An 18540-nucleotide genomic window follows, 5' to 3' on the forward strand; every position below is an offset into this window, starting at 1 on the left:
AATGTTTGTGTCCCACACAAAAAAGACAGAAAAAAAGGAGAAAACAATGTGCAGATTTTGAGTGCACAATGTGCACCTCCCTGCATTCTGCTTATCTGCTTATTTTTATTTTTAGTCATTTATATTTTTCACCCATTGGACAGACAGTAAAATGCAGCTTGCAATCTCAGCATTGATCATGAAATGCATTTTCCTATGCATGAAGTCAAGGCCATTGTCAATAAAGGTCTGATCAAATTTTTGGCCATACTTGCTAACAATGATGACCAGAAACAAACAAACAAACAAACAAAAAACCCAAAGCCTGCAAAAGAAGTTGATTAAAAACCTCATAAAGGCAGCCGAGGTGGAGGAGAACCAGGTCAGGCTTAACAAACTGCAGAAATGTATTGAAAACAAAGACCAAGAGGACAAGTTCTTCTCTCAAACCTCTCTCTCCACAGGCCAAAATACACTGTCAGCAGTCACAGCGCCACCTGGGGGACAAGCTTCCAGTTGCTGATGAGCAAGGATGCAAGAACTCATACTACAATGCTGCTTGCTCCTTTAATTTATTGATCAAGAAAGTTTTATTCATTTTAGCCATCAAAATCTTTCATAAAAGATTTGCAATTATTCATTTCTATGCACTTCGTAAACACACAGGCAAAAGGTGTTTCTTTATTTGGGGCCTTTATTTAGAACGCCTTTCCAAGAGTTGCTGTTTTTAAACGCAGGATACAAAAATGATAGTTCATCTGATTTCAGTCACTTTTGCAGCTTGAACTGTGATGTAATGTTTTTATCAGTGTGAAAGTTGAACGTTGCCGCACTACATAAGGTCATAAATAGCCATGAGTTGACCCCTGCAATAGCAAAGTCAATGTACTTCCATGGTTTAAAAGGAAACGCAGGGTATTTATGTCTGTAGCACCATTCAGACACAAGACAATTCAAAGACTTTACAGGGAAGCACAGGAAATACGGTAAAATATGGAGGTTCTTAATCGGAAGCGGTTAAGATTGTGAAAAACATTAAAACAAAGTGATAAAGAAAGGAATTTAAAGGATAAATCCACAACTTTGTTCAGGTAATGGGAATAAAATAAGAAAAAAAAAATATTGATCAAAGAAAAATCTGAACAAATAACATTTTCATTCCTGATGTAAAATATGTGTCAACAGTCCTCAGATGTTCAGGAAGTTTTTAATACAGGTGAGGAGCATATTTACTAAAAGTTGCTTCAACTTGTTTACTTCTGCTTCTGGGAGTAAACCTCTTCCTGAGGGGCTCAGGGGCCTGGATGTTTCCTATTCTTCAAGTCAATCTGAGATGCATTCAGGCCAGAGACCATTCAAAGCTTTAAAGACAAGAAAACAGATGAAGTTCAGGTGTCCAGAAACATGTACAATTAATCCATAAGCAAGACTCACCACGTTTGTGAAAATGAGAACCAGTTCAAACAAATGCATGAACAAGATGTTCTGAATTTTCCAACCATTCGTCTATTTGATTATTGGGATACTTCTCAGGTTGAAGGCTGATTTTGTGGAATTTGAATTTCAGCTCTGAGTCATTAGTTACACCCAAATTTCTGGCTTGATTTGTTGTTTTGCGTGGCACGAAGTCAAGATGAATGCTGATATTTGAGCTTTCCTTTTGGTGAAAAAAAAAAAATCAAACTATCTCTTCTTTTTTCTGAATTGGATTTTAAAAACGTTTATGTCGCATTGAAATCAATTCACATTACAGTAGATTACAGTATAAAAGGGTCATAATAGCATGTAAATAAAAAGAAAAACGGTTTTTCTGAAGAGTTCATTAAGAAAATAAAAGGTGGTCGGTGCCTTTATTCTGAAAAGCCGGAGCGGATGTTGTTCTCATGGCTGCGGGAGCTTTCACGCCGGTGCCGAGTGGCCCGTTGAGCCCGATTTGAACCGGAGTCTGATCCAAAACAGCAGCGTCTGCCTCTGGCTCGGATCTTTTTCTTCTGTTTTTCTGGATCTACACATCACACATCAGCTGCGGGATGCCTTCTAATTTCCAAGGTAAAATAAATAGATATGAAAAAACGAGCTTTTCTCCCCGCTGCCTCTGCGTGTGTCGCCAAGATTAGAGTCCCTACAATAGAGCATCTGAGGCCGACAGCTAAGCCCGTGTCGATATCAACCCGCGATTTCTTTCTTTCATTTATTTTAAATGTGCCGTTTTTGCAGGTGGGAAAGCCTTCGGGCTGTTAAAGGAGCAGCAGAGGCAAAAGCTGGAAGAAATAAACAAGGTAAGGTGGCCGCTCGCTTCATCTCCACTTGACGGGAATTTGAATTTGAATGTAATGAGCCTGCATACACTTGACTTGGCATTGGCCTTGCATTTGAACGCACCACTGGGAGAGACTGGGAGGAGGAGGAGGAGGAGGAGGAGGATGGTGCTGGTGCACCGCGCTCAGGTTTAACTGACTCCCGAAGTGCCCGTGAATAATAAACGGCCCTAAATGGCCCCGGTCACTTCATTGATCCCGCGCCCCGTGGTCTCTCACGACACTTGTTGAGTTGCATGCCGCCACACCGCCTCTCCCTCTGACCTCCTCCATGGTCGATCGATACGACGCCTCTGCTCTGCACAGACAGGTGCTTTGTTGAGCCTCCGCGGGCCCTGTCTGGTCAGATGTCTGCAGCGGTCTGCACAGATTACCTCCATGTCTGCATAATCTGCGTTTCCCTCCGCTCCCCTGTCATCTGCGCCCTGCAGGAGGGAGCTCCTCTGACATTTCTGAGCACAGCTCCAGTCTCTGATCCTGTGGTTTCACAGCCCTCCTTTGTTCCTGATAGGTGAACATCTAAAAATAACAGCCCAGATCGAATTCCACCTTTTTTTTCTTGATGTCCTGTGCAGTTCTTCTGGGGTTAACCGGAGAGGATTTACATCCTGATGTAAAGAAACATGCTCACAGTGATATGGATGACTGGGGTTATCCATGTGTGAACAGCTGATGCAGTTTGATTTAAAAATGCAGACACCCAGAGGCGTCATCAGAACAGTTTGACTGCTGTGGCCAATGCTCAGGATGTGTAAATACAGATGTTCAGTGTGTTGAATTGTCTAAATTATCATAGTCATTGCTGCTTTTATGTTTATATGACAGCAGTGGTTCCCAGACTCTGTTTTTTTAAGCCTGATGCCCAGTGGGCAGCTCTCAGACCTGTGCAAGATGCATTGTTTTCAATTTCTTGAGGAACCGGTCATCCTCCAGTCGAAATGCAGTTCGATCCCCCGTCTCGCTCTGTCCACATGTGGAAGTTGCATTGAAACATACACGTTTTATAGTGAAAAGTGACAAATCCATGCAACTGATGTTGTAAACATTAACATTTTCATGTTCATTATGGTGAATTTCTTCTTGAAAAAAAAAAAACAACTATGATTTGGTTAGACTAAATCATATGAGGTAAGATTGAAACTAGTAACAATCCATTGTCATTGGTGCTTGTGCTCATGCACTGATGTGATCGCCGATGATGAAGGCTAAAGAAACATTTAGGCAGGAAGTGGAAAATCTTCAGCATTGGAAGGTGCCAATCAGCATCACTTTGAAGAAGTCCAACAGGCTGAAAACTCGAGCCAACAGCAGAAAAAAGCTGTGTGGCGCTGGCAGAGGAGATTTGGGAAATATTTCATTGAGAAGGAAATGAGATTTATTTCCAAGACATTGCAACAAAGAACACACATTTTATCACTTGTGGACAGTTCTTATATGGTGGGGTCGCGGTCGTGATGCAGCATGAGTGAGTCAGGCCTCCACCGTAAACATCCAGTTGTGGCGTTTATCTTTTTCTCCCTTAATTAGGAGCTGGGCAGACACACAGGGGTCAGCGTGGAGAATAACCTCACTCCCCGTCTCCCGTGCGCTCTTTTCTTTCAAGAGAAGATGGAGAACGACTCCCACGTGGCAGATTGCATCATTATCGTTTCATTAGAGCAGCTCCCTGCAGGCTGTTTGGTACCCATGTGAGCTGTTCCCATTAAATGAGCACAGTGATGAATAATGACAAACCAGGAGAAGACCTTAACACCATCAGTCATCATTCTCAAGTAGAATGTCAATGTCAGGTTTGTTTTCCTGTTTTCAGGAATATCTGGAAGACCAGAAATACAGGGACGAAGACGACCTGCCTGAGAAGCTGGAACGCTTCAAAAGTAAGCACATCCTCCTCCCAGATGTTTTCATATCTCCTGTTTTTGACTGCGACTGTTTCTTTTTCCTCCCCTCCAAATATCGAGGGTGGGACGCAATCTTATCCTCAATGTGTGTTTTGTGTCTTTTGGCAGGCTACACACACACACACACACACACACACACACACACACACTTTAGCCTCTCATCATTTTGTTTTTCTCTGTGGGAAAACCTCAATGCTGAAGTTTTTTTGAAAGATTTGCAAGGCCAAGTCCTCGGTGGCCCGGGAGGAATGTGCCGGGGCGTTTCTCTGCTTGTTGTTTCAATCTTCAGAACTTTGCTGGCTGAAATCGTAACTCCTGGGAGCTAAACTGAAAACATCAGTACTTGCTGATTACGGTAATAAAATTGCAAGAGAAGTAAAGTCCTCGTCCCCGGTCCTCAGAAATTACACTTGTGTGTTTCTGACAGCTGCAGAGTGTTCACCTTCCGACTGTTTACTTCAATAAGCGCGCGCACGTCTTGAAGTGAGGAATATCCTCCAATGTCCTACTTAGTTTGTGAGCTTGCTGGAGGAAATGGAGCAGCAATGTATAAACAGAAAGACGACCTGACACCCAGGTCCTGGGAGACTTTTTTTCCTCTTTCCATACTGTCCCAGTGACCCAGAGGTCGGCATCTTTACGCTGCCGTTGACTACCAGCCACTCCACATCAAGGCTCATAGATCTCACTGAAACATGAGCGTGACGGCTTCAGTAAGCATTTTGTTCACTCATCAGGACTGAAGCGCATACTGAGAAAGTTAATTTTGGTTTATTGCTTCATCTTTGTGAAGCTCACAAAGTAGTTTCTTTTAACTACATAAGCAGTCCTGATCTTTACTGGTGCTGTTATAGCATAGTAAAGTAAAATCCAGCTTTTTCCGCTCAGTAAGCTGATGAGGATTCACATAGTAATTGACAAGGAATATTATTTTCTCTAAAAGTTGCTCATCACCAGATGCACCATGGGATTTTATATTTTTCTAAAATCTTTGACTTCAGCATAATGTTCTATAAAAGAAAGCAAACTTGTGGTGCTTTACTGAGAAACAATAACAGGCCCTGATAAACAGCAGCATTTCGAAAGAAGCACATTGTTTCTGCGTTTTCATTTCAGAAAAGTTTCACAGTTTACAGGTTTTGAAAATGGTGTCTGTTTACTCAGAAACACTAAAAACTGTGAACAGCAGTCCCTGTTGCAGGTTAATGTCCAGTTGAACATGAGCTGCTCTGGTGTAGGGACTCCAAACCAGTTTTCCTTCTGGTACTTGATGAAAGTATTGACCGTGACTGTGAATTTGGTTCTACAGAGTGAGTGGGTGGACCCTCAAATGACCGGTCACACTCATCCATAGTCACTATCAAACCATGGTAAACAAATACTGATCTCTATATTTCACGTTTGTATCCATATTCGTATGAACGTTCTTAAAAAAAGTGATTAATGGGTTGTTAAACTGCACAATAAAGAAAATGATGATCATCATCATTTCACCTAAAGGTCACTAAGCATCAGCATTTGCTCATATTATTAGATTCATTATAAAAAAGCTTTATTATTACATGTTTCTGATGTTGAAATCAAAGAACTGAGTGCATTTTTTTCCTCATCATGTTCGTGACGAAGTAAAATAATAGTTTGTTTGGTAGATTTATTGTGGTTTGTTACCGAGTTTGACGGCCTCGTTCTCGGAGCAGCTGACATAAATCTGTCTGCATCAACGCCGGCCCGGGGTTTATTCAGTTTCTAACTGCCTGCCTTTACGAGGTGATAACCACGCTCCCGGCCTTTTACCGACACTCACACTTTTTATGTCTCTTCCTCCCAAGCAGGAGATGCCGTGACTCTCCTGTATGACTCTGACACTTATTATAAAGACGAGCTCTCCCACTCTGCGGGCTTTTATGAAACCCCCGCCCCACGCCGCCACCCCCTGCCACGTCTTTGTCAGCGGGTCACTCCGAGCCCCAGCAATGTCAAGAAAATGTTTTCAACACGACACGCATGAAAAAAGATCAGATTAATGGATTTGCCACGCTGTTATTATCCACTGCTTTTCTTGCTGGTTGCTGGATAATTATGTTTCTAACTTTATGAAATGCCGCTGGGGTGTTTGTGTACGTTTTGGCAAATTAGCGCCGCTGAAGGCATTTCCTGTCGGAGAGCATACACACGGTGACCGCTGCGCTATCGGGATGCTAGTGAGTGAATGTTCGACGCTTTTTGTTTTGCAGCAAGTCTGTGGGAAAGGTCTAGAAATCCAGACTTTCCCTTTAATCGCCACATTCAGCCAAAGTGGGACAGGCTGAAAATTCCTTTCATACATCAGGTGTAGGCTGTATAGCTTAGATTATAAAGGCCTGACACAAATAAGGAGTTGTGAGGAGAATGGAAATGAACAGAAACCTACATTGACACTCGTATCTATCTGTCTATATGTGTATGTATAGACAGACATATATAATTGATGCTTTGTTTAGAATTTGTCAGTTTTGCGATTGGCTGAAGGAATCTAGGTCAGGAGGAAACACCGAGGAGCTGGTTTTGTTGAGCTGAGACGCTCTCTGTGGCTGCAGATGATCAACAGGCTGCACGGCGACAAGTGGCCCTCTCAAAAAACTGCTCTGTGTGTGTGTTTGTGTGTGTGTGTGTGTGTTGGGAGGCCCACTCCTCAGAGTTTACGAACAGGGTTACTATTGTCCTGTCCCACTCCCCAAAGGGGTTCACACAGTTAACACAGTCCCCTCTCTTCTCCCTCCCAACACACACACACACACACGTACAGAGCTCCCATTGTGGGACAGAAATAGCAAGTGTAATCTGACTAAAGTGATCTTCCAGAGGAAAGAGATTGAGGGGAATAATTCAGTGAGAAGCAGGGAAATATCTCTTTGACTTTCAAAGAACCAAGAAAGAAAAGAGAGATTTCACGAGAATGAAAATCTGATAATACCCTCTTCTGTATTATTGCTAAAGCACAACATGGTGTGTTTTGTTGTCGTATTCAGACAGTCTGGCTGTTCACAGTGGATTGAAATGATAAAAAAAGTCCCTATCAGGCTCTCAGGAGTTAATTTTCTTCTTGTTTTATGTGTGTAACCTGAAGTTATACCCTTTTTTCTTCATCATTAATATTTCAGTCCTTTTTTAATGTAAACGTATGATTTTATCAATATTCAGACAACCATGTGCCTGGTTTGAGCTTGCTGATTGGGTGCTTTTATTTTGGTGCCAGTGTTTTGTACTTCCTCCCAGATTCTATAGATGTGCTTGTCAGGGTGATGGGTGAGTCCAGATTGTCTGTGTGGATGATGTTTTGTGTTGTGACGTGTTTTTACTGTACCCAAAACGCTGGCTGGGCCAGAATCGAATTCCTTGGAGAAACAGGATGGAAGGACAGATGGATACACCACAGACAGGTCACCATCACAGTGCACACAGACTCATATTCAGGCACACGGGCAATTTCTGTGCCATTTACATGACATTTTCAGTGAAAATGTTGCATCTTCGTGTTTTCGTTTCAGAAAAGTTTCATGTTCCCATGGCCAAAGTTCCCAAAGCTTTTAACTAGAGGATCCTGGTTGGATCATGAGTTTGAAGATGCTGTGTCCAGTTTGCATGCCTAAAAATGTTTGTTTTACATTAATTGTTGTATAATTTGGCCTTCCTCACCCGCACAGAACATGTGCTGTTTGTATCCTGGTTTTGCCCTTTGCCATTCTGGATTTGCTCCTGCGCCTCTATGTCGCATAAATCTGTAAAGAAGATGGGCGGATTATTCTTTCATATTAAATGTATTTATCAGCTCTGATATGTCTTTCTGTGAACTCTCATAACTCTTCAGTAAATGTGTCATCTGCTTGGAGAGTCCCAGCGATCCGTCTGTGGCCGCACGGCTTAACGGATCAGATTAAATTCGGGCGAGTAATAACTGGGAGGGAAAACTCTTTATCTGAGCTTTTCAGTCCTCACATTTTTTTTTTTGTTCTCCTTCCTGATTGCAGCATTTGAACTTAAAGTAGCCTTTTAACTTCCTGACCCCCGTGCCGTTAATCCACCTCTCATTGTCGGCTCTGCTCGGCTGCCCTTTGCCTGCTACACACACACACACACACACACACACACACACACACACACACACACACACACACACACACACACACACACACACACACACACACACACACACACAGAAACCCCCACCTGTCATTATCAGCTGTTTGTGTCTTTTCCCTTTCGCCAGGTCAGCTGTCGGCACAATGGAAGACTCTGAAATCCACACACACACACACACACACACACACACACACACACTGTTCAGTGTTCTGCTGACATGCAAGACGGCTCGCGTTGTTCCTCAGGATGTGGTGTGTGTGTGAGCTGAAAGTAAATAGTCCATAATCGTCTCCTCTGCGCTTGTGTTTTGCAGATAAATATGCTGAGTTTGACCTGAACGACCAAGGAGAGATCGGTGAGTAATAACACCAGCTGCAGCCCCGATAGCGACTGTCAGGCGGCCCGTGTGCGGCGTCGACACGAGGGAGCAGTAATTAATACTGGGCGTGTGTCGTCTGGCCGCCGTGAACACAGGACCTGAGCAGGCTCGTGTGTCACGGCCGTGTCCTGCATTGAGCCAGGCCCAAGAGTGTGAAAGACATTCAGTCATGGAGCAGCTGGGAGGCAAGCACTAGATATGAGCATTGTCTTCAGGTCAGGCAGCAAGCTGCGACAAATCCTTCAAATAATGTTGCTGATTTTTTAAAAACATACGATCGATCACCACTAGGGCGTTGAATATTTTTTATGAAACCAACAAAACATTTGAAAGATTAGTGTAATTTCAACAATTCGCCATTTTTAATCATGCCTCTTGGTGCAAATTCCAGTAAAATGTCCGAATGCAATCATTCGTTACTTTTTTGAAGCATGTTTTTGTTTCTTAACTTTCCACAAGTCGAATTCCAGGAACTTAACTTGAGTTCCAGTCTTTTTTTCTATTACCTCCCCAATAAGTCCCAGATTCAGGAGTCTTTAAAGGTTTACAGAAACTTTGGGTGTGGCGTCTGCAGAGCTCATTTTAGATGACTACTACTCATACCATATTTCACCTGAAATATTTAAAAAAGTTACAAGGAATCTGAGTTTGGTTGGGAAGCAGGTTGGGAGTTTTAGTTGTATTACAGTTATTTCTTTAACCTTGCTTCGTCAGCCTGATCAGTATGGAACTCCAGGAACGTCGTCGCCTTTTCATCCTTTCCTCGCAGGATGGCTTTGACACTGCCTTGCTTTAATGTGTTTCTGTGAGGAAACCAGGCTGGCAGGAAGATAAACACATGGCAGTGACTCTCGTCTTCCCTCCTGTCGCCCGTGTTCAGATCTGATGGGCCTGAAGCGGATGATGGAGAAGCTCGGCGTGCCCAAGACCCACTTGGAGTTGAAGAAGATGATCGTGGAGGTGACGGGCGGCAGCAGCAGCAACACCATCAACTACCGGGACTTCGTCAAGATGATGCTGGGCAAGCGCTCAGCCGTGCTAAAGCTGTAAGTAAGCGCGCGTGTGTGTGTGTGTGTGTGTGTGTGTGTGTGTGTGTGTGTGTGTGTGGTGTTATTTTTTCACACACTGTATGGGAGCCATCTGCTGGTTTTCACATGTATCCATAAGTCTGAGCGGGAGGATGTGTGTCGTGTGCTGTGTCGGCCGATCGTTTTCCCCCCTCAGAGGAGGGAGGGGCCCGGGGGATAACTAGCCATGATGTCACTGCTCACATGATGCACTGGTCATTAATCGCCATGGCAACCAAACCCATCAATGTCGCCTGTCCATAGTCAATTCATCCTTATCTTTAGCTGGGATCATGGGCTTAGGTAACCGATTATAGGCTGATTAACCGCTGACAGGCACGTAGGCCTGCGAAACCCGCCTCAGTCTACCAAGAAAACTCATCTTCTACCACAAACATGAGACGTTCCTGTGGCTTTTCAGTGGATACTGGCATTTATTTCCATTTGTTGTTAAACGCAGCAAAGTGAAAGCCCTTTAAAGCAGCCTTAAAGCGGGTGAGCCTGCAGGGAGCCGCAGCCAGAGTGGCTGCTGCATCTCATCAGCTCTGCTGTGCTAAGCTGGCTGGACCCTTTAGCAGACAAATCTCATAATCCCTGAAACACCGAGCCGAGGAAACGCATAACTTTTCCTTGTTTACCCTCAACCATTTTTCAAAAAGTGTGCCCCATAATCCCACAGCCCGCTGTTTAAAACTGGATCGCGCCCTTCCTGTCTCATGTATCTTGCATTTTAGCAGGATTGTCTCGGTATTCCAGAAATAGCTCGCTCATGTTGGTGTTACTTTCACCGAGACCATCCAGAGGGTCAGAACATCGCTTCATTGTCAGTGAGCTTGTTCTGGCTGCAGACATCTGACTTTTTGTTTGAACGAAAAAGCAGAGGTGGTTTGTTGTTGTGATAAATTGTGTTCATTGAGTGCTTTTCAGAAAAATGCCTCATGGTTTTTAAGTCCGTTAAGTACTTTTTTACGTTCATTTGTAACTGTAGTCATTCTCAATTTTCAAGGAAATTGCTCAGCACTAGTTAATGAAATGATCTTGAAATGAACACCTCTTGTTACATAATCAGACTCATCCACTCATTTGCACACATTCACTCACTCACCAACACTGACAGCTGCCATGCAAGGTGCTCCAGTAACTTGGAGTTCAAGACACGTTCAGGGCACGATTTGGACACTAAACCAACTTTCAGAGTGGAAACTGACCACAGCTGCCTACATCTGTGTCTCCAGAATGTGGTTTAGTCTTCTCCTTCAACCGCCTGCCTCCTGGACCTGCTGATAACAGCCAAGGCCTCACGAATTCCCCCGTTGTGCTTGGCTGTTTTGTGTTTGTGTTGTGAGGAGCAGGGCGGGAGGGGGGAGCTGAGGGCACCGAGCGGTTTCAGAATCGTGTTATTCAAAGCATTTGGCAGGACAACAATTGATTTTGTTGCAATTAGAGGAAAATGATTGAGGTCAGGCTTCACAATCGAGCTCTTAGGCCGCATTACACGAGTACTAAAGCACGCACAGCGGGCGTCGTCTGCTCAGCCAAGCCTTTGAATGACAGGTATGTGATGTGGAAACAGCTGGGAGGCTCATTTACTGCAAGTGTTATTGTTTTGAAGTTTAATACAAGAATGGTTACCCTTGTTTTTGTCAAGTTGAACAAAGCTAACACATGACCCAATAGAAATATATGCATGAATCGCTTATTTTTACCCAGAATGATTCATAATAAACTATACCTGGAAACACACATATAATTCACATGTACAGTAACATTTTGAAACGGCATGTTTATTGGTTTTACTATTCTTTTGAATCGATTGATGTCGTTATTGACCCGGTAAGTCGTGGAGGAGTCGGGGAGAGTCGAGCGTGAGCAGCGTAGAGTAGGTGAGCGTGTTTGCCAGAGATATGGAGGCGTTTGAGTTGCCGAGTGGCTGCTGTCGATAGGATCATTGCTCCTTATGAGCTTAGCGGAGCTTTGCAGAGTTTTCCAAAAAAGGAAATTAAAGACAGGCATTCACTCTGAATAGTTTCTGTCAGCGCGCTCGCTCGCTCGCTCGCTTGCTCTGCTGCGTGCGGCATAAACCCACTATTCCCCTCGGCCCTTCCGTGGTTTCCCTTCATTCCTTTTCTCTCACTTAGTGCTCAGCCGCTTCATACTGGACTGGAACTGTGGCTCGCTGTTTTATTCTGCTTTCTACTCTGTTTACATCTTTTTGCTCTCTTTAATTACCCTCTGTCTTCCTCATTTACATGTAAATTGGCGTTTTACTGCCTTCAGGCCTCTCTCCGTGGTGCTGAAGGCCTCGACTCAGGCATCTGTATTTGTACCTGTTTAAATCCATTTAACTCAAAACCATTAGTGAATTAATTGGCTCAAACAACAGTTAATTTTCTACTTTCATCCAATCTAAAGTCTCAGACGTGACCTTGTTCTAGTTTCCCCGCTTATGTTTAGTTGCTGCTTTCCTGGTTTGTGATAAAAGTGTCACTTTTTTTTTTTTTTTTTAATAATATTTGCGGTTTAGCTTGGCTTGTCAGATTAATAAGAAGCACAGCGTTTATGGACATTAAACTTCGGGAAACTGTAACAGGCTTTCTGTTTACTTCCAGGCATTTAAAAAAAAGATATTGCAAAAGTAACTGGGATGTAAATTCATAAAACAAACTTTATCCAGTTCTATTTTCAGTCAACAACACAGAACAAAGATGTTAAACATAAGGCCTGCAGGCCAAAAGCAGCCCACACGAAGCTGTAGTCCGGTCTACCAAACCACCAACAAATGGTCAAAGTTTCAACGAAAACAGAATATTTTCAAACATTTAGTCGTGGACACAACTCTGAGACTGGAGCTGAGATATGGGTGAGATGTGATGATTATGTTTTAAACATTGAGATTACAATAGAAGCGGTAAAACCTCGGGGATTTCAGGATGTTTTTGCAGTACATGGAGAGACGCCTTCCAGAAGGGAGAAGAGGGGGCGTCTAGGGCGGGTGGGATTCCTCCAGATACAGCTGACCCTCACTGCCTGCTGCTGTCCTTCCTGTTCTCCGTACAGCTGGGGAACCACAGGACTTGGCAGGAGTCCTCACATTCTTCACTTAGTCCGAGAACAGACGCTCGTCTGAAAAGGCCTTTGGTGAAAGTCCTGAGTCAAGAAATGTGCTCGAGGTGCAGCTTATGTCACACGCTGTGAATCCTTTTTTAAAATCTTGCTTTTGGAAGGACTGGAAATGGCTTTAATGAAACCTGATTACTTCAGTTGTCGGCTGCGATCATCAGCTGCTTTGATCTTTTTCCTGTAACTGAGTCCTGCTCAGACCAGCGGTGGGAAACTCACCTTCCCAAAAGGACGCATGAAATATCACACTACAACATGACTATTGAGGGCCAAGACTTAAGTTTAACTTAAGTAGTTTAATTTGGTTTCTGGCCTTTCCAGTCGCACCATGAGGACCAGTCAGGCAGCGCTGAAGGGCCACGTATGGCCCCCGGGCCTTATGATGCCCACGTCTGTCACAGAGGTTCAAAACAATTAACAAGCCAGATGAGAAAGCCGTTCTTCATATTCTGCTGGATTATTCAGATTGGATCTTCCTGCGGTCTCATCAGCATGCGCTGAGTGTGTTCTTCCTCTCTCTGAACCCTCCACAGAGTTCTGATCTTCGAGGACAAAGCCAGCGGCTCCCCCTGCAAACCGGCAGGCCCCCCTCCGAAGCGGGACATCGCCAGCCTGCCTTGAGCGCGGACGTGGGCCGTCCAGACCGCTCACAAAGCAGAGGGACCGCCAGCGGCCGCGTGGAAAAACCTGTGGAGTGTTGTGTTGTCGTGGGACCCGTGATCGAGGATGTGATCTTGTGAATATTAAGATGTGTGCGAGGTTTCTGTTGTTTGGAAGTCTGAGCCCGAAAACCCCCGGAAGAAGATGTTTGACTGTGAATATTCTTATCCATCTCTTATTTTATTTTATTTTTTTTTTATTATTATTTTCCTCCTCCACAGTTGAAAATGTAGCAGTGGTAGTTCTTAAATTTTGTAGTTAGATGGTTTCATGGTTTCTTTTTTTTTTTTTTTTTAAGGGAAGACTCGAAATTCTCCACCGATCGCTTTTCATTCCTCGTTTGTTGGTTTTACTGTAGAGGCGCTTGTAGCTGAATGGCGTGAGAGTAGGACGCTCTTTGACGAAGCACAAAGGAGAAGAAGCAGTTTGTTTTTTTCCAGACACGTTTTTTGCACTGTCCTCCGGTCTCGCGCGGATTCCCGCCAGGCTAATCTGGGTAAACGTCTCGCTTTAGATCAGGTGCCAGAGAAAACAGGCCCCGGCCCTCTTTTCCTCTGTGGAACCGGCAGCAAGGCCGCTGCCGCCGCCGCCTCGCCGTCTAAATCCCTGACGACACTCGGTTGCGTTTTTGAATATTCGGTCACAGCGGTGGAAGGAGAATCAGAGGAAGTGGGCCGCGGGACTTTTCAGCGTCGGCAGGAGGATCGAAGAGCTGCACCGTCGACTCCGTGGTCGATCTGTGAGGTTTAGCACCAGTTGACATTGGAAGGAGTGTGATTTACAGACACACACACACACACACACAAGCGGAGCAAATGTACATAATATCCTCCTCACAGTACAATCATATTCTTTCCAAGTGCCTCAACACGCAGATACTGTAGAGCTCAAACACGCAGTTGGATGGAGAAGGGAGTGCAGTTGTCTTCGCTGGTCTATTCCACAAAACCACGATTTGATGTCCTGGTAATCGTTTTGATGATGTTTTTCAGTTGCATTGAGATGTTTTTTTTCTTATGGATCTCCACGATTATCTGAGTGAGTGAAATTCACGAGTGATGGAGTTTTTAAATGTAGATTTCTGTGTATTTTCCTCCCACTTTTCGTTCCCCGACCATTCCTTTATGTCAGCGCAAACATTTCTTCTGTTTATTGGGTGATCTGTCTTGCCCACGGTTTTATTCTTCCCCGCCTCGCGCTGTTTATCGGCCGGCCATCCATCTTTGTTTGGCCGGTCTTTGTTGTCCTCTGAGTTCTGTAATTTGTGCCTCCATTTTCATCTCTCCCGTGTAAAGTTTCTTCATGACTCACCCCATTTACTGTCAACGTTTTACGCAGTTATGTTGTTTTCTGCTTTCCATCGGGGAGGCTTATTACCTATTTTAGTGTTCTTAAGGTGCACAACGTCTGCCGACACCAAAGGAATTAAAATGTGTTTTTACACTGGCCTGTTAAGGGTTTTTAAATTGCTCACTGTGGTAACGGGGATATCTCAGAAAATTGTGATATTTAGAAGGAAAAAACAAAAAAGAAGTGAGTTTTATGAGTGTAGGAGGAGGAGGGTGTCGCGCCACACGGGGAGATCAGATGCAGTAATATTTACTCCTCATCTCGAGGCGAGCGTCCTTGACCTCGTGCAGATCGGCCGTCCTTTAAGCCTGCGAAGATTTAAATTGAGTTGTGAAACGATGGCACTGCAGCAGATCTCTGATGTGACTGATAAACCTGTATGTCTCCATGTTGCATGAGTATCACTCCTTCCCCTCCCACATGAAGATGTGTGTGTGTGAGTGTGTGTGAGTCATTGGTTTCCACTACTGTCTGAGTCACTGTTTCAGTGTACTGATGCTTTTCTTTCTATATTTGTTCCCTTATTAACTTTTTATGTTGCTTCATGTACATGCGTGCACAACACTCGAGCAATAAAGTGTTTTCATAAAAAAACAAAGTGAGCGTTCCCTTCAAAGGGAGTGTGTGTGTGTGTGTGGTTCATGAGATCTGTCCACGTCGCTCCTCATTTAGGAGGGAGGCTGCTGGTGTGTGTTGTAGCGGGGAGTGTAATAATAAGCAAGACTCCGGCGAGCACGCTAACAGGCGGACCCAGTAGGATTACAATAAGCACCTCGGTAATTAAAATGATAACCGCTGTAGCGTGCAGTAAACTGCTCGCAGCTTATGTAAGCACAATGGAGGAGGAAGAGTGTTGTGGCGCCGGCGCTGTCGGAGGAGAGAATGGCCCCAAAAAAAATCCTGTTAATGTCAAAGACAACCTCCATTCAGGGGGGAACCTTATTTTTCTTTAAGGAGAATACACACGAAGACTTAGGAGTACAAAATCAGCTTTATTACTTGGTTTGAAAGTAAAACCTGTTCTGCAATGTACCTAAACGAAGCTGTAGAATGTGAAAGGATGGATACTTCGAACTAGAATTCATGGTGGAGAAAAGGTCCAGCCAGTTTAATGTCTGTGAGAGGACACACACACACACACACACACAAATAAACTCATACATACACATTTTAACTGGTGTTATTGTCACTCTTAGTCAGTGATGCACAAGCTCAATTTTTATCCAGCTCATATCACTTTATAGTGTTGAGTTAGATGCTGAAATTTTTAACCAATAAGGTGTAAAAGGAAAAAAAATATAAATAGCCACATTGGAGCCAAAGTCAAACTTCATGATTTCCATTTAAATCTTTTCATTTGGCAAGTTTTTTTTTTTTTTTTTAGTGAAACAGAAACAGGAAGTCTTGACATTTATCTGTTGCTGATGTAACTTCATTGATGTTCATTGGTTAAAATGTTGCAGCTTCAGCCTGGAAAACAGTTACTGTGATCTGTTTTCATGGTTTCTCTGAACCTCTGTTAAAACCAGGAATGGATCAGTTTGAAGAATGTGAAAAAGTTCTAAATACATCTTTATGCTTAAAAAGGCTGCAGATATCAGACACATCTACATTAATTCACTAATAGAACAAAAAATACTCCCTTATCTGCCTCCTTTGTCCCCATGTTGGTCCAAGAATATAAATGCATAACCTGTTGCTGGGTTTTTCCTCCTAGTTTCAGGTCTAACATCTCAAATTCAGTGATCTACATTTGCTGTTGCAGTGCTTTACTTTCTCTGTCCCGCCAGCTATCTCCTTTCTGCTGAGGCTGTGAGTCGATCCGTCTCATGAATGTGTTTATAACTTGTTTTTTTTTTTTTACAAAAGCAGCATTTTTCCAGTAATCGTATCATCAGTCATTCCTGTTTGGAGAGCAGTAAATTGAAAGTTGTATCACCCTGCACTGGAGGCAGATGATATTTTGCTGTTGTTGGAGTAATATTGCCACACTGTGTTGAGTCTGAAGGCATCAGATCCAGCAGCTCTCTCTGTACAAGCACTGCCATCTGCTGGACACTCAGAGCCAGTCAGGAGCTCATGGAAATATATGTTTCATCTTCTTTTAATTGTCTAACCCAGGGGTATCAAACATAAGGCCCGTGGGCCAAAACCGGTCTGCAAGATGCTCCAATCTGGACTCCCAAATTGTCAAGCAAATTGTAAAAATTTCAAAGAAAACTGTGATTATTTTAAACAAACCTCTTCACACACGGAGCCTTTTCACTGTATTTTGTAGCAAAATATATATTTAAAGTTGGTTTTATGTTGAGATTGTCATCATTTTGGTAGTAAATATTTGGTGTTGGTAAGATATAGATATTTCCATCTGAGAAAAAACTTTGAAGTTTAAAATGTAAAGGTTTTTATGACACTGTTTTACCGCTCCGATGCACTCAAGATTAAACCAGGCTGTGTGTGTGGCCCAGGAATGAAAATTAGTTTGACGCCCCTGGATTAACAAGATATCAGTAAAGAATGTTTCTAGCTTTCCTCAGTCTGTTGATCCAACCATTTATTAATGATTGAAACAATGTAGAATAAATAATTGAACAATTTAAATGCATAAAAACAAAATAGTCCTCACAACTATCAGTTAGATAAAGCAGGACAGCGATCAGTCGATCCTTCACTCAAAGCTCCTGACATACTTAAACTCTGTTCATTATACATATCAGTGTAATCTACAATAATGTGCAGCTGTTCAAGTGAAGATGGTCTCATCATGTTATGTTACACACCTCTAAAATTTGGACCCACATAAATATAATCTCAAATAAAGACACATTAAAAAATGATTAAATCCTAACTTCTGTAGGTATTTCAATGTTCATCAAGGAATATGAGGAGCTTTACTAAAATTAAAATCAGAATTGTATTATTATAGATGCAATACTTCCATGTCACCTCCAGATGTCCCTCTTTAACAAGAAGAGTGCTGTGTGTCACTGATTAGAGTCAGATTTTATGAACATTTCGAAACGAAAGTAGGTTGTTTTAAATGCTGTGCGACGGTTTTTCTCAAACTCAAATTAGTAAGCAGATGACAAGTCATTAGATAGTTAACTTGTGCTGAGACTGGTGTTGCTTTTACTTATCAAAATTGCAAATCTACAATATGCAACTTATTGCTGTCACATTAATATGTCTTGACTCTGTGGTTTTACTGAGTGCAGCAGCTCAATGCTCTTACCTTTGAAAGACTTCAGCAGCTGTGATTGGCTATTGAACTGTGGACATGGAACTTTAAGCCTGCGTTTAGTCTTTGTGGGACACATCCTGTCTCTTTTCAAACAAATAATGTGTGAAGAAATATTACAGTACACTATTTGGAGTAATTTATAAAATTGATTAACTTTGCACAAGTTTAAAAAAACAAAAGAAGAAATATGTTTGTGTTTTGCTGTGTACTTAAAGGAAGTCATAAATTATCTTACTATAAACTTATGCACGGTTCACTGCAAGACTGAGAAAACAGATGAGAAAGAACTTCTTTGTTGTAATTTTGCAATGATTTTACAAGATAGATTAATGTAATATGAAAGTCAAACTGCAACTTTTTGGCCTCTGTGTTGTTCTGGAGCCCTCTGGACATTGATCCAGTTCTC

General features: G+C 42.9%; 1 protein-coding gene across 1 annotated transcript; it reads left to right on the forward strand.

The window, feature by feature from the left end:
* Positions 1-1879: 1879 nt before the first annotated feature.
* Positions 1880-15469, forward strand: aif1l (allograft inflammatory factor 1-like). The gene is made up of 6 exons (XM_030085509.1): positions 1880-2028; positions 2197-2258; positions 4108-4174; positions 8631-8672; positions 9577-9742; positions 13417-15469. The coding sequence occupies exons 1-6, from the start codon at positions 2010-2012 to the stop codon at positions 13502-13504; spliced, it is 444 nt and encodes a 147-aa protein (XP_029941369.1). The 5' UTR covers positions 1880-2009; the 3' UTR covers positions 13505-15469.
* The last annotated feature ends 3071 nt before the right edge of the window (positions 15470-18540 follow it).

The sequence above is a fragment of the Salarias fasciatus genome, assembly GCF_902148845.1.
Source record: "Salarias fasciatus chromosome 7 unlocalized genomic scaffold, fSalaFa1.1 super_scaffold_4, whole genome shotgun sequence".
Taxonomy (NCBI): Eukaryota; Metazoa; Chordata; class Actinopteri; order Blenniiformes; family Blenniidae; genus Salarias; species Salarias fasciatus.

What these genes read in the sequence shown, in the direction of transcription:
- aif1l (XM_030085509.1), top strand. An exon ending in GAACGACCAAGGAGAGATCG is followed by an intron (nt 8,673 to 9,576) that starts GTGAGTAATAAC and finishes GCCCGTGTTCAG; the next exon opens with ATCTGATGGGCCTGAAGCGG. An exon ending in CGCTCAGCCGTGCTAAAGCT is followed by an intron (nt 9,743 to 13,416) that starts GTAAGTAAGCGC and finishes AACCCTCCACAG; the next exon opens with AGTTCTGATCTTCGAGGACA.